The 15743-nt window shown below is 42.8% G+C and overlaps 1 protein-coding gene across 3 annotated transcripts in view; it reads left to right on the top strand.

Annotated features, from left to right (window-relative positions):
* The window catches only part of sgcd (sarcoglycan, delta (dystrophin-associated glycoprotein)), a 334653-nt gene that overhangs the window by 306375 nt on the left and 12535 nt on the right, over window positions 1-15743 (top strand). For all 3 annotated transcript variants that reach the window (XM_040150168.1, XM_040150169.1, XM_040150166.1), the window contains one exon: window positions 5280-5352. In XM_040150168.1, coding sequence (XP_040006102.1) covers window positions 5280-5352 — 73 coding nt within the window. The remainder of the gene's footprint in view (window positions 1-5279; window positions 5353-15743) is intronic.

Raw genomic sequence — 15743 nt, 5'->3', positions numbered from 1 at the left:
AAGGAGGCGAGGAAGTTCACCCTCGTGAGCTCTCGAGTAAAACTAACGTCAGTGGAGAGAGAAAACATGTTCCCATCACGTTGCAGGTGCATTATAACCACATACAGTCTCTATCCACCGTCGGCAACTGATGACTTTTCCAGCTCTTCAGTTTGTCTCTCATTAATTTCAGCGTGGTCTCTCTTCTTCCTCCTCTATCCCCTTATCCGTCTCCTTCCACCGGTCACCCGCGCTTAGCCCAGCCGGCGTCTCAAAATTCACAACGGAATCTGACATTTTGGATTAACTTGTTAGGTGCAGCACAATACTGATGTGATGAAGTCACAGGTGTGTGTCTACAGGAGTATGTTACAGGGGATTCGAACGCGGCTCAGCCGATCGTAATCAAGGACTGGAACTATCCGTTCAATAGCTTGTATTACATACGTTTTACTTGGTAACTGTAACTGTGTACTTGTAAGGAGTACCCAGAAAGTATACAGCTGTCAGTGCTGAATTTCACCTTTTCACTACAAGTAAAATTTCAATAAGAGTTCAATCCACTTGGGTAAAAAAAAAAACAAATTAAAAAAAAAAGGGAGAACAGAAGTGTCTCCACCTGTAGCAGTCATCAGGAGGAGAGTAATCTACCCCACATGGGCGAGACGGAGCTGCACTTTGCATAAAGATATCTCATATCTTTATATTTCTCTTGACTTTTCGACAGGTTGAGCTGTATTATGGTCCCCTGAGGAATGAGAACTCGTAAATAGCTCCAGACATCAGGGAAACTCAAAATATCCAAACGGGTCAAAGTTTGTCCAGACACAATCGCTTCTGTCCAGGTGGCTTCAACACCAACTGACTCAAATGAGAGAAAGTTGCTTATTTCAGTTGGATTTGCACTGACTTAAACAACTGGTGCTGAACTTTATGACAGATTTCCCATGATTTGTGCATTATTTCCTTCCCCTTCCGTTATGCTGCTATGTATTTATAGTCTTCCATCTCTGTTGAGTTACTCTGTGTTCATATTCGAATCCAGTCTGACATCTTGGTCATGTTAGTTTCTGTTTGGAATGGCTGGTTGGGATTTTGCAGTAAACAAATCAGAAGCGAGTCATTTCCAGTTGCCACTGAAGCTGTGGTGAAGAAATGTGTCCATTTAAGAGTTGGCATCCCTCTAAGTCAACTTAGAAACAATCCTTGAAGCTGTATCCTCCCCATTTTCGTGGCAATTTCCATTTTTCTAGCACAGGAACAGGGCGTCCCAATTCTTAATCCTGCCTACAAAGCTCTGATTCACCTGGTTGTTTTGGCAACCGGTGAAACAGCCACCGATGGGTACAACAAGAGATGCATTTGAATCTCTGAAGAAACTGGAGTGGTGGAACTGGGCTAATGTGTTTAGACATTGGGAACTACAAGTGTGAGCTGCAATTCCCATGTGTACTATTTGATGTCATTATAATCTTCTGTCATTCTATTGCCCTGATGTACTTTCATTACTTACTGGATTTTTTTGGCCTTCTTGCACCTTAGCATTGCGTTGCTGTTGCTTACAAAGGAACAGAAATCATTATGTTAAACATTATGCTATTCTTAGACCGGCTGGCAATCTAAACTCTGTAGAATATGTTAGCAAACTGGAACCTGTAAAATGTAGCGCTATTAATACTGAGTTTCCATATAGAAATGTAATTCCGTACTATTCAGTAATCGGATGTTGATTTTGGGTCTTTGAAATTTATTCTTTTTTTTCCAAACAACACGGAGAACTCCACAATCAAACTCCACTGTCACTAGAAAACATATTTTTCAGCTGTTGTAAGCAGGACGGTTTGACAGTCCCATAATGAAGATGTCAAACGTTTGACATGGTGAGTGAGACAGAGGGCCATCACCTGTGCACGCACAATTCGTCTCTCTGAAATGAGTCTAAATGCCAACAGATATTGCATTTGACATGGTTGAAACCCTTTATTCTCCATCCAACTTAGCAGTGAAAACTTAAAATTGCCACAGAGCGAGAGTTGTCTGGATCCCCAGCAGTGCCTCAGAACCCTTTGAAACGCACTTAGTCATGGCCATTGATCTGCACCTGATGCTTTGTTGATTTGATGTACCCGAATGCTCCAGTTTACTCTAGCTGAAGCGCTGCATCGGCGTTACAGTCAATCAGAGCCTCGCGGTCTGAGCCAGCCAAGTATTTCTTTGCTTTTCTAACACTGGAAGATGGAATGTAAAAACACACCCAAGGTGGCAACTTACTTCAGCACATTTCTCTCAACCATTGTTAATTATAACTAGGGTTTGAAAGTTAGCACTTTAGAAATCTAAAAAAGACTGAGTCTACAGCCACACTAGTGGCTCAGGAAAACTGCAATGCTTATTACACACCATGAAATAAAGTTGTTCGGAGAGAATCAGTTTCTGTCCTTCACAGCTTTACTATTCCGCGATATTTTCCACCGGTGGGCAAAAGTTTCACGCATTCGTTACAAGTATTGAGACTAATTTCTCTCCACAATTTGCAAACATCTCAGACGCAGCCGCCAACAATCATCAAACCTGGTCTCCATTAGTCTCAGCTGACGGGCTAATGGTAGCGAGCATGTTAACAACTGTCTGGTGTTAACAAGGTAATGATTAGCATCTAACATTTAGGGTGGCAGAGCAGAGTCCTCACTTCAAACACTACTTGCTGAACCCCTTAAGACCGTTTTGAGATGCGACACACACCAGCTGCGTCACGTAGCAGCCTGCCACAATGCATGCTGCCAGGGACACGAGTCCCCGACTGAGCTGCGCCGACAGAGGAAGCAGTCTGGGTACGGTAGCTGAGACGAGCCAGTTCAAGAAGCGACCGTGGTAAATTTGTTGCTAGACAGCGGACTATCCGGATTTGCTGACATGAGTGTGTGTGTGAGTGTGTGCCGAAGTTGGTGGTTCTACTTGCTCTGCTACTCTGTAGCTCGTAGTTTTATTTTGCAGTTCCGTTGTTCTATAGTCCTAGTACTGTGTAGCGGTGCTACTTCGTAGATCTTGGTTTCTGTTTATGTACGTTTTAATTCTACTACCTCTACTTCTGTCAGCTCTTTGTACATGCAATATAATGCCCCTCTGTCCATACCGGAGGAATGAGCTCTCTCTCCTTTTTTCCCCGATGATGGTTTACTTCTTCCTCATCCTGGGTGGGGGTCTAAGGAATAAGGGATGGCGAATGCTGTGACATAAAGCAGAGCCTTCTCAGGAAAACATTCAGGACTAGACGGTCCAGACCATAAGTAACTGGACAGTAACACAGTTTTTGTTGCTCAGGCCGCAGTACATTCAATTTGAACGAAAATAATGGATACTACATTAAAGTGCCAAGTCTATAGATATAACCTTCTAAACACATAGTGCCCAAATTTTATCTCAAAGGTAATTGGACAGATACACATGAAGTCCAACAAAATCATCATATTTAATATTTTTTGTAAAATTCCTATGCAGTCAGTGACTCCCTGAAGTCTCTGACCCACAGACACCAGCAGACTCTCCGTATCTCCCCTGGTGATGGTCCCCCCGAGCTTCACTGCAGCCTCCTGAAGCTCTTGCTTGTTGTGGGGGTCTCTCTGCCTCTAGGCTGGTCTTCACCAAGCAGACCGCTGCTCTGTGGGACTGAGATCAGGTGATTGACTCGGCCAGTCGAGGACATTCCACCTCTTGACCCTGAAAAAGCTCTTTTGTTGCTTTTGCCTTAGGATCGTTGCTCTGCCGAATGAAGATGCACTTGGCTGAATCTGAGCTCTCAGAACGCCCCTGTAAACCTCTGCACTCACCCGGCTGCTTCCGTCAGCAGTGAAATCATCAATAAATGCCATCGTGTCGGTTCCACCGGCAGCCGTTCATGCCCGAGCCATAACAGATCCACCGCCATGTTTGACAGATGAGGTGGTGGCTCTGGGTCATGAGCTGTTTCTTTTTTTTCTCCACTCTCTCCTCTCTCCATCATCTTGATAGAGGCCGATTCTTTGTTTCATCGGTCCGTGGAACTTTGTTCCAGAACTCTGCCGGTTTCTCCTTGTGTGTTTTTGTGAACCGCAGCCTGGCCTTTCTGTTTTTAGTGGTCTACCAGGGGGGGTTGCATCTTGTGGTGAATCCCCTGAGGTTCTGGTCATGAAGTCTTCTCTTGATCGTTGACAAGGAAGCGTGTCCGCCTACATTCTGGAGGGCATTCTTGAGTTGCTCTGCAGTCATAGGGGGGTTTTCCTTCAACATGCAAATGATTTTCTGCTCATCCACAAGACTTGGGCTCCTCGGTCTACCAGTTTGTTTGACCTCTTCTAGATTTCCAGTACACACCTGCTTTTCTAGAGTGTATCCAACTGCTGGCAGACCAACTGCTTTCGATATCTCTGTGATAGATTTTGGTTTTGTTTTTAACATTGTCACTCTCTTCTTCACTTGCACGGTCAACCCTTACTCCCCATATTAACGGACAACTCCACCTCAGTCTAAATGGCAGCTCAGCTCTCAGTCAACTCTGAGCCCCGTGTGAACTCTTTATTGCGTGAACTAACGTTGAAACAACTAACAGCTGCCCAAGAAACATTTAGAAGCCGAATGTCCGATTCCTTTTGAACCCTACAGAAAGACATTGCCCTTTCAACACTGCGTGAAAGGGCTTTATCTCCCACACAGTTCTTTCTATATAGATGTAAACCTACTCGAATTAAAGCTGAGACTTGGCACTTTCACGTAGTATCCATTATGTCATTTCAATTTGAACGTGCTAAAGCTCAGAGCCTGAAGAACAAAAAAAATTGGTAACTGTCCAAATACTTACGGTCTGGACTGCATAAATAAACTTGACTTTTTACTTGACATTTTAACAACAAAGTCTGCAGCTTCTCTGGGTACCAGGACTCCATTGTTGTATGATAGATGTTGTATGATAGATAGTTCCTACTGCTGGCGGAGCACATTTCTGAGTTCATATTTTTGTGCAATGCTGCTCTGAGCTGCCATAGCAGCAGGTGTCAAATTCTTCTCCTTTTTCCTTCATGATAAAACAATGTATTTGCAGTTTAAAAAACACCCTCATAATGTTCAATCAAGGTGTTCTTCCCTATCAGATGTGTGGGAGTCTATGTTATCGGTGAGGCGAGGCACGCTGAGGGCCTCCATGCATGCTGCCTGGAGCCGTATAGATTGGCAGTGTCTCAGAGATTATGTCCATTGATCAGACAGGAGGGGTTTGTGGTTTCAATTGATGGCAACCTCCTGTCTGACGGTGTGTTCTTTGATTTCAGGGGCCGAAGGAGCCGTGTTCAGCAAATCGGTGGAGACGCCGCATGTCAGGGCCGAGCCGTTCAAAGAGTTACGGTGAGTCAGTGTCTGTTTTTTTCCCGCAGCACAAAACGTATACATGGACACGTGCAATAAATAAACAGGAGTGTGAGAGTGCACACGGATATGTAGACGGAGGCAGAAACAGACACGGGTGCAAAGTTTAAACCTTCATAATAAAGTTATCCTGCATCTACACAGCATAAATACTGAAGCTCTTTTTAATGTAATACAATAAAACACTCAGACAAAACCAGAAACCAAACAAATCCTTCAAAGAGTTAAACACGCACCAACACTCATGCAAAACCTTCCTGTGTTACTCTCTATTCTTTTTATACGTGATCCGTGTAGAGCTGAAACAAGTAGTCCATCGACAGAAAACTACTGTCAACAATTTAAGCTCTGTTTTTCAGGCAAAACTGCCAAAACACTCTGGTTCCAGCTTATGGAATACAAATATTTGCTGGTTTCTTAGTCTTCTGTAAAATTAAACTGAATACGTCCGGGCCTTGGACTGTTCCAATCAGTTGAACAAAAAAAGTCTGAAGATATCGACTTTAGCCTTTTGAAAATCACTGTTTTGTTTGTAATGACTAGACGTTAAATCAGTTAATCAGGAAAATAATTAGCAGATTAACCAGAAAATGACAATACTCCATAGTTGCAGTTTTAGATCTGTCTTCTATTTATGTGATACAAAATATGACAATGAGAAACGAGAGCATACATAAAACAAATGAGAAATAATAACAGAAATGTGTACATGGAAGAATGCCTGAGGAGTAAATATATATATATATATGCATATTTACCATGAATTTTACTATGATGTTACATGCCATGTACATACACATAAATATTTTATACATTCTCTCACTCTCTCTCGAGTTCAAATGGGCTTTATTTGCATGAAGGGGTATTAGGGGATGTTTACTGAGGATTTGTTGTTGTTCTTTAGGCGCTACACAGTCCAACTGTGTTTGTCCTCATTTATTAAAGAGCCCCACTGAGGTTTTATGCTGGTAAAATGAAGGAAAAGAAACACTTAGGAAGTGTAGGTCGGGGCTCATGCAATATGTATTTTAAGGTGTTCCCGTTCAGAGGTGCAAAATATAGAAGGAGACCGTGGAAATGTATGCCGCCTGACCACTACAGTATGGCAGAGGAAACTGCGTCCAACACTGTACTCCTGGGAACAGCAGGTGTGAAATCTGCCGATTCAAATCAGTCTTCGCCGTTAGCTTAGACAACAAAAACACGTTATTGACAGCAATTAAAAATACTGCAGCAAAACTGCAAGATGCAGATGAAGTCACAGCAGGACAGCCGGGTATTTCTGACACGACTCCCTCTTTTCTTGCTCTTGTTTCTTTTGTTCGCGACTTCACTTGACTCACAGCAGCTCCAGCTCCAGTCCAGCGTGACATGATGTAAGCAGCCAATTAAATATCTATTCAATCTGCCTCGTTATTTAGTGTGTTTACAGCGTTAATCTCTCCAAAAAAGTATTTAAAACACTCTTAGACGCAGACGAACGTTACCCATCAACAGCGCACTCGAATACTCAGCACCGATCACAGGAACATCCCGTTTGCATTATTATGCCAGTATTCAGATCTATGATGCGTGGCTAATTTATGAATCACTGATGCTTTACTAAAGGCATTTGATTTCCTCGAATGCATTTACTGGCCCTTTTTCTTAATATCATTTTGCCCAAAGAAAATTCTATACTGTGTCCAAAAATTCAGCATCTACGTATTTAGATCTCTGGATGAGATCCGTTCCACATCGACTTCTTTTTGCAATTTTTACACATATTGTATTTGCATGTGTTTTAGCCCCAAGGCCAACTTACTTATACTCAGTCAACTTAATCGAGCGCATTAAAGATCTTGCTACGTTTCAAATGCGCGAGAGTAAAAAAAGGTGAGACCTGGTAAGGGGGCAGGATTTAAATGTGAAAAATCTTTTCCCGGGGCAAGTAGCACTCCTGTCCTGTCGTGTCTGTCTGGAGGAGCCGGAATCAGTGCTGTGTTGGGTAATCTTTGAGATCAGTGGGCACATCTTTTGGCAGTAGATGCGTTATCCTTCCCCATCTTCCTTTTCCTCCTTATCAGTCCCTCGCCGTCTCCAAATCAACACCCAGATGCTCATCAGAATCAACAAACATCAGAGCAACATATCCCGTATCAGCGGGAAATGAACGGCAGAGGCGCGAGATGAGCGAGAGGACAGAAGAGAAGCGGGTAGCAGCCGGAGCGAGATGTGGCTGAAAAGAAATCAGAGGAAATGAGGGAAAGGGATCGTGTGATGAACAGAGAGGGACGTGAGAGAGAAGCGTCGTAGTCAGCCACATTTCGGCTGTAGTTACCGTAAAGGTGGACAGCAGAGAGGTGGGTTATGCTGCAGGAGGGGTTCGACGCATTTCTATGGATGGTTTGATGTGAAAACGGATGACCCAAACAACTTTTATTTTCAGTTCACCAAATTATTACACATTCAGTTTCCTCAATTTGAAATCAGCCAAAAAGAAATACATGTGGGAGGAGGATGAGGAAGAAATGCTTAAATTGGAGCCCGCTCCCCTGACCCATGATATTACTCCGCCTGCCACCAAGACCCACAAGGGGTCAGGTGTGGTTTTATGCGATGGGCTTGGATAGCCTGTCATCCCAAGTCCCTTGTGATTGGGTAAATGAATGTGTTCAAGACGAGTCATCAAAAACGCTTTAGTGTTTTACAGGAAGGGAAGAGAGAGGGATTTGATAGAAAGATCCTCCAAACTGAGGCATTTCTGTGTTTTTCACAAGTTTGACGGTGTCTTTAAGCTGCATGAATCATTTGTTTTAATATTAACATTGAGTAAAATTTACATGTGATGTGTGGAAGATGGCGTATTTACTGTATGCTTCCATCTCAAAGCTAAAGCGAGAGTAAATGAATTATACTGTCAGTTGATTCTAGTCCTATTTGGCCTTTTCCAGAGAAAATCCACTGATTCTTTCCTCTAGATCCCCGAAACAATCGAGGGAAAATCTAGAAAAACTGATGCCGTTCCCTGGTACACTACGCTGCCAAGCTACAGGGCAACATGGTGCATTTCTGGTATTTGTGAAGCGGGCAGGTTTAGGCTAAAGCTAAGCGTTGAGTCGCTCTTAAAATAATGTCGGTTTTACACCTTGAATCCGAGCTGACCACAGTCTGCATTCTCCACGAGGGAACGAGTGAAAGCCACCTTTTGAGCCTGTGGGCGCTGGATGGTCAAAATGATTTGGCTGGACTATCACTATCACAGGTTATCGGCTCTCTGACAGGCATCGTCCGTCAAACTCCACTCAGACTCACTGTGTGCGCGACTCGTGCGCGTGGCCTGTCATTGCCAGTGCGTGTGTGTGTGTGTGTGTGTGTGTGTGTGTGTGTGTGTGTGTGTGTGTGTGTGTCTGGACAGCCGAGGATGTCTCCTTGGTTTAAATGTCTTGTTTATCATCTTTCTCCCGTCTGTGATGTCAGATGTGATGACAGTCAATCAGAAAGAGAGAGAGAGAGAGAGAGAGGGGGGGGGGGGATGTTTGTGACAGGACAGAAAATGAGAGAAAGACGAAAAAAGGAAAGCGAGGGAGGGAAGTGTGACAGCGAAGGAGAGAGAGGGCTGGGAAAAAAGGCTGAGAGGAGAGCGAAGGCTGGGTCAGATTACTTACTGGGACTTAAATGTTGAACCCCACTTTTTTTTTCTTCTTCTTCTTACAAATTAAAATAATACTTATTAACCATGCACGCGGGTGTTTCCACTTCTTTCACCTGAGTAGACTCCTCTGAGTCTACCTGAGTAGACGCCCACTCAGACCGTGCTTGATTGACATCTCCCCCACTCCCCTGTAGTACCTCTTCGAGTTCCTCAAGTGATTCCCAGCACAGATCCACCCACCTTCCACCCCGGCAGAGGTCCAATCAGCCGGAAGGACTGGAAACTCCTGTGAGGGCCTGAAAAAAAACACAGCCGGAGTGGTTTCGGTTTTTTTTTCCAGTCTGTCCTTTTTGTCCAAGATACATATCTTCTCATTTTGATGTTGATATTTTCTTGTGCCAAGAAGCTGGTTTCTGGATTTGAAGACAATAGTGTGGCATTATTAAAGATCCACAGAGTCCGCAGAGGGATGCGGTCTGGGTGGATGGGTGGGGTCAGCACTGCGTGGGACTGACGAAGGTACCCTAACCCTAACAAGGGAGCCATTTTAACCCAAACCAAGTCTCAAGGTGTGCGCAAGACAGGTGCGTGCCTTTCTAAACGGTGTCCACACAATTTAATTTACAACCGGTGGACTCCAGATGTAGAAACATCTCAAAAGATGATCAGGAGAAACTGGAGGCGCCGGAGCTAAATTTCAAGTCTCATAGCAAAGGGTCTGGATACTTATGTGATATTTCGGTTTTCCTTTCTAATAGATTTGCAAAAGTTTCTAAAATTCCGTTATCGCTTTGTGAGAATGGGAAGAGTAGATTAATGAGGGTTGATTTTAGCACGAGGCTGCCACATAACAAAATGTGCACTGCATACCGAGCTAAATGCAGTGTAGCTAATGTAGCTTTTCTGCTACAAACACATAAGATAGATCAGCGCTCGCAGTCCAGCCAGCTCTCAAGTAGAAACCAGCCCTAAATGCTCTTTAGAAAACTGTTGCATTCCTTCAGTGGCTGTTTTATGACCGGACTTTCTGTCTACACGGCAGAATGACAATCTTTGATCTGAAGTCTGTGAAGTGAAAATAAGAAAATCTAGAAAGAGAGAAAAAAGGGTTGACAAAAGCGCAGAGTGCGGAGATTATATAACAAGAGGGAGTGGAGAAAAACGAGACGTGAGCGAGGATGAAATGGTTTGAAAGGACAAAGCAGAGGAGACCGGCAAAACAGAAAAAAGGAGGATAGAATAGAGAACCAAAAATGAAACAAAAGCTCAATTTTTTCAGGGAAAGAATGGTGTGGTGAGAGACAGAGGGGAAGAAGAAGTAGGAGAGGACAGAAAAAAAGAGATGCGAGGGATAGGGAGATGATTTAAAGAGAGGAAAAGCTTCATGTGACCAAAGAAACGCTGCAGAGACGAGCAGCGTCGGGAATTAGGGGTTGGATGGAGATAGAGAAGGACTTTGATGACAAATATGTAATAACAGTATTTCAGTGGCGTGTGGGCAGAGATGAACTGCGATTCATCAATCACTGCCGCTTGCCTTTCAGGATCATCATTTTCAAACAATAAAAAAGTGAAAAAAGTTCCATCAGTCAGGCACAGATCATTTCTGAGCGACACTCCGAAGCCCCTCATCGTGTGATCGTCCGTATAATTTGACAGTCGGATTCTCCGCTGATGTGTTTCCTTCTTTCCTCTCCTCCCGTGTTTATGCGTCTTTGGTGACAACCGGCCAATTGAGAATGACATATGGCCCAAACTATCCGATTATGTCAGGAAAGGGGAGCGAGCTCGTTGGAGCATGGCTGAAATCTAATCTCGCTCTAATCTCTCCCAACCCTTTGGCAGGTAGCAATCGAGGACCAGCCCCCCCCTCCTCCTCCACAGAGGCACAAACAAACCCATCCCACCAAGAGCTGTCTGTACTTTACGGAAAGCGTAACCGTCGCATCCGTCTGCGCGTAAATGCCACGTAAACAGGATGCGTCCTCGCGTCAGACAAACGTCTCTGTGGCAGTACAACGGCAGCACCTCGATCTATGTCTTGACCAATTCGGAGCACAGATAAAAGGAATATGTATGAAGCAAAAAGAAGGAAATTGAATGCGTGACAAGGAGAAAAAAAGGGGAATTGTGAGGTGTGCTTTTTCTTAAGGTGATATGGGAATTGTCTCACTTCCTGCCGGCGCATCACGAGGAGTTTGATAGAGTCTCGTTAGACTCACAGGAACTCAATCTGGGGAGGTTTGTCTCTGGACTCTCCCTGTAGGGACGGTTCTCTAGCGCTCTGCGATCATCACTCTGCATGTGAACACTACGGTGCGGAGATTGAGGCCGCGCTGACGGACCGACACACACGGCAGGACACCGAGTTCGGTATCGTCCAACACGGTGCAAAATCTTGTTGTCACTATTATTACTGTTAGTAGTAGTAATAGTATTATTTCATATTCCTTTACTATTCTTAAGTAACCATCTAACATCAGTCCAAGGACGACATCACCGTTTATCAATGTGAACGTTCCCTGTTAAGCAAACCAGTGATTAAAAAGAAAAATGGTAACATGAACATTATCAATTTTTTTTTATCATGAAGTTACTGCTTTGACCGTTTTTTTTTTTTTTCTGTTAAACAAAAACTCTTTTACTTTTGGATGAACAATAAGTAAAGAAAAACAAAACTAGCAAATTTCACAATGTTTAAAAAATCATTTGCGGCTGGACATAAAAAGTCCCGCCACAAAAAAAAACACGAAAAAGTGTTGATTAAAAGTAAAATAACATTTTGTGAAATAACTTTTGACAGTTTATTCTTGACCTCGAGAAACAGCAGTTGAGAAAAATTGCTTTAGTTTCGCAAGTTTCTGGAGCTTTCACAAGGGCTCGAGCAACAGATGCTCAGCCGTCGTGCAACTGTGGATGTTCAAGGTTCGTATTATCGAGCAGTTTATTAAGGTACCGTGACCATTAAGAAACCTGTGGTGTGACATGGTCGAAAGTTCAGGAACAAACAAGCGAGTAAGTGGCCCTTGAGTGAAGGTGGTTTTGTGAACTCCTTCTGACTTCGGTGATCCTCTGACTGTTCCTCTAGACCCATCATCAGGTCAAAATCTAAATTTCAGCCGCAGCTGTACTTTGTGTTTAGTTCTGACTCGCAAATACCAGCTAATGTTAATTAACTAAGATACTGAACGTGGCTAAATATATATATATTATATATAATATAGTTTTTCCTGTTTTGTCTTCCCCCAGTCTAGGCTGCAAAATCATAGCATAAACATTAGCTCTTTATGTCACATTTAACCTTAAGCAAGCAGCACCCAACACAACCTGGCATAATAATGTCTCCTTTTCATAATAATGTCCACTGTAAGTGATCAACAGCACTTACAGTGGACTTGCACTCGTGCACCTGACCACAAAAAACCCTCTCTTTTCTGAACTGAAAGAGACGTTGCGTTGGAGCACAAGCAGGCTCCCCATCGCATCTTCGAGAAGAAAGCTACCATTCCCAGGGACCTGAAGTCTGACAAATCCGAACAGTACGGAATAACTCTGACGCCGACGATCAAGCAAAGACGCCACGTCCGCGGCTGGTCTCTAGTAACTCCCCGCACCTCTTCTTTCAAAGGGCCCTGTGAGAGCTGGATTAGCCCTGAGCCAATGTGAACAACGCTGAGTTACAGTATATCCCTTTACAGGTTTTTGTTGAAGATCAGCTGCTTAATTAGAATAAACGACAGAAGGGAGGAAATGGCGGCAGAATGGAAGAATTTTCACCTACTCAGAGGCTTTCAGTGTCTGTGGATGGGAAGTAAAACAACTCACACTTGCGTCTCTCCTTCCAAAGGCCTCCCTCCTCTTTCATTCCCTCTCCTTCTCCCAGGTTGCTCCTCAGGGAGCCGGGCAATGAAATCTCTCTCTCCCAAGGTTATATTATTTTCATTTCCTCTTCGCTGCCACTGTGAATTGAAACTCTGTCCTTTGTTTTCCATTTCTTTTACTTTTATTTCTATCTCATTCTAATATAAACCAGTTTTCATATGTACACAAAAATCTAGATTTAATGAAGAAACTGTCACAGAAAGGAATATATGTACATGAGGAATTTAACAGTGAAGAATGCATGTAATAAAGTAGTCCTACCCATTACTGTGTAATTTTGTCCTTCCAATTTCTGTCTACCTGTTTGAATATTATATTCCACCATCTATGCTTTTTATTTTTAGCTTTATTTTCCTGTTGGCACATATTCCGTTAATGGCCGCCACAACCTCATTTCCCCATAGCAGTCAATAAAGTTTCATCTCCGTCTCTTCTTCTCATCTTGTTTTCTATTCCACTTTTGTACATCCTCTTATCCTCTCTCTTTTCTTGGCAGTGCTTCATATCTACAACTGGGATCAAAGGTTAATAACTTTTCACGCCTCCTCCTCATATCGCCTGCCTTCAGATAATAACAGAAATGATTGGAGGTTTTTGACACGACAGAAATTGTAAACTTGCACAGCCTGAAAACTGTGGGCAGCATTCGTACTTTCCCTTCGCTCTGCATCGTGACTCCTTTGTCCTTGGCGAGGCGGCGTTCTTTAAATTATTTGCCACCCTTTTTTGTGTGGCGTGGACACAGTGGTCAGAACAGTCGGGTGTTATAAATATATAAGCTCTGGAGAGCTGAAATGGGCTCCCGTCGTGCCACGCAGCAAATCATAGGTTAAATGGCAATCACGGCCGATGCGAGTGAGGCTGATTGCTGCGCGGGGCTTTGTGAACGTCCCAGCGGACGACCTGAATATGCTGCTGGGGAAAAGACCATCCTCTCAATTACCGAGATAAGTGTAAGCTGAAGGTGTGGAGGACAACAAGGCTAGAGTGCAGGAAAAGAAAAGAGCGGCTGTGACATTAGAGGGGACAGAAAGGGAAGGTAGAGATGCTATTCGTATTTGCTACCTGTTTTTCTATGCTTTTTCTTTCTTGTTCTGATAATGCTCAGAGGTTCTAATGGTGCAGGCCAGGAGACAGGCCACCTTGAGCCGTGATCTCTTCTGTAACAATGTGTTGGTTTTCGGGGCCTGGATTCCTAGTTTTTTCTGGTTTTTTTTGTAAACTGCTCGTATGGGCCTCTGCATTTCAATGCTTAGATTAATCTGATGGAAAAAAAAAATGATGAGACGGAGAGACCAGAGTGAAGATTAACATCAGAGAATAATACAACATGTGAGGAGGGCAAAAGAATAGGAGATGATCAAGGGGCGACGGACGAGAGGAGAATGATCAGTAGGTGGTGCGAGAAGCAGAGGTGAAGTCGGGACGGGAAAAAATGGAAGATCAAGGTAATCGAGACAAGAAGAAGAGGAGGTGGGTGGGAAGTCAGGGCAAGGTGAAGATGGAGAGGGAAGATGAGAGGAGAGCAAATGGAGAGTAAGGTGAGGAAGGAAATTAGAGACAGCAAGAGCTGAAAGGAGAGCAGAGATGGAGAGGAGAGAGAGTGACAGGAAGAGGGGAAGAAAATGATAAAGAGAGGAAGAGAGAGAGCGAGCTTAGGGCAACGTTCACCGATTCTCTGATCTCTATACTGACCACAGTGGTCGGGGTGGTTTGCAGTGTCATGGCTTCTCCTCTAATGATTAGAAATCTCCTCTGCAGCACTGTCCTCTCGTGTTGAAGTGCAACAGACACGGATGCTGCTGCTGCTGCTGCTGAGGACAGTAAAGGAAGTAGACAGCCTGTTCCCTGAGCAAACAGAAAGCCGCAGTCGACCTTTAGTCGGTGTTGCTAAATACAGAAGATGAAGAAGATTTCACGTGTTTAAGGTCAAGAATTGCCATATCAACCCTTGATTCCTAGCTTTGTGGCGATACTGAATCGAGACTGAAGGTCTACAGCTGTATTTGAGCTAAATGCTAACGTCTGCATGCTAATGCGGATGTTTAGCAGGTGTAATTTAGCCACGTTCACCATCTTAGTTAATTAGTATTAGCTGGTATTTGCGAGTCAGAACTAAATACAAAGTACAGCTGCGGCTGAAATTTAGATTTTGACCTGATGATGGTGCTAGAGGAACAGTCAGAGGATCACCGAAGTCAGACCGATAAGTTTAAAAAAAACACCTTCACTCAAGGGCCACTTACTCGCTTGTTTGTTCTTGAACTTTCGACCATGTCACACGGCAGGTTTCTTAATGGTCATGCTACCGTAATAAACTGCTCAATAATACAAACCTTGAACATCGACAGTTGCACGACAACTGAGCATCACAAGGGCTTGATCAACATATACATATATATATATGTATATATATATATATATATATATATATATATATATATATATATATATGTATATATGTATATATGTATATATGTATATATATATATATATATATGTATATATGTATATATATATATATATATATATATATGTATATATATATGTATATATATATGTATATATGTGTATATGTATATGTATATATGTGTATATATATATGTATATGTATATGTATGCATGTGTATATATATATGTATATATATGTATATGTATGCATGTGTATATATATATGTATATATGTATATGTATGCATGTGTATATATATATATATATATATATGTATGCATGTGTATATATATATGTATATATATGTATATGTATGCATGTGTATATATATATGTATATATATGTACATATTATAGGTATATTATATATTATATATAGAATCTGCTGCTGTTGGCTAAAATAA

The sequence above is a fragment of the Xiphias gladius genome, chromosome 17 (genome assembly GCF_016859285.1).
Source record: "Xiphias gladius isolate SHS-SW01 ecotype Sanya breed wild chromosome 17, ASM1685928v1, whole genome shotgun sequence".
NCBI lineage: Eukaryota > Metazoa > Chordata > Actinopteri > Istiophoriformes > Xiphiidae > Xiphias > Xiphias gladius.
This window is presented reverse-complemented; position numbering and strand designations above follow the sequence as displayed.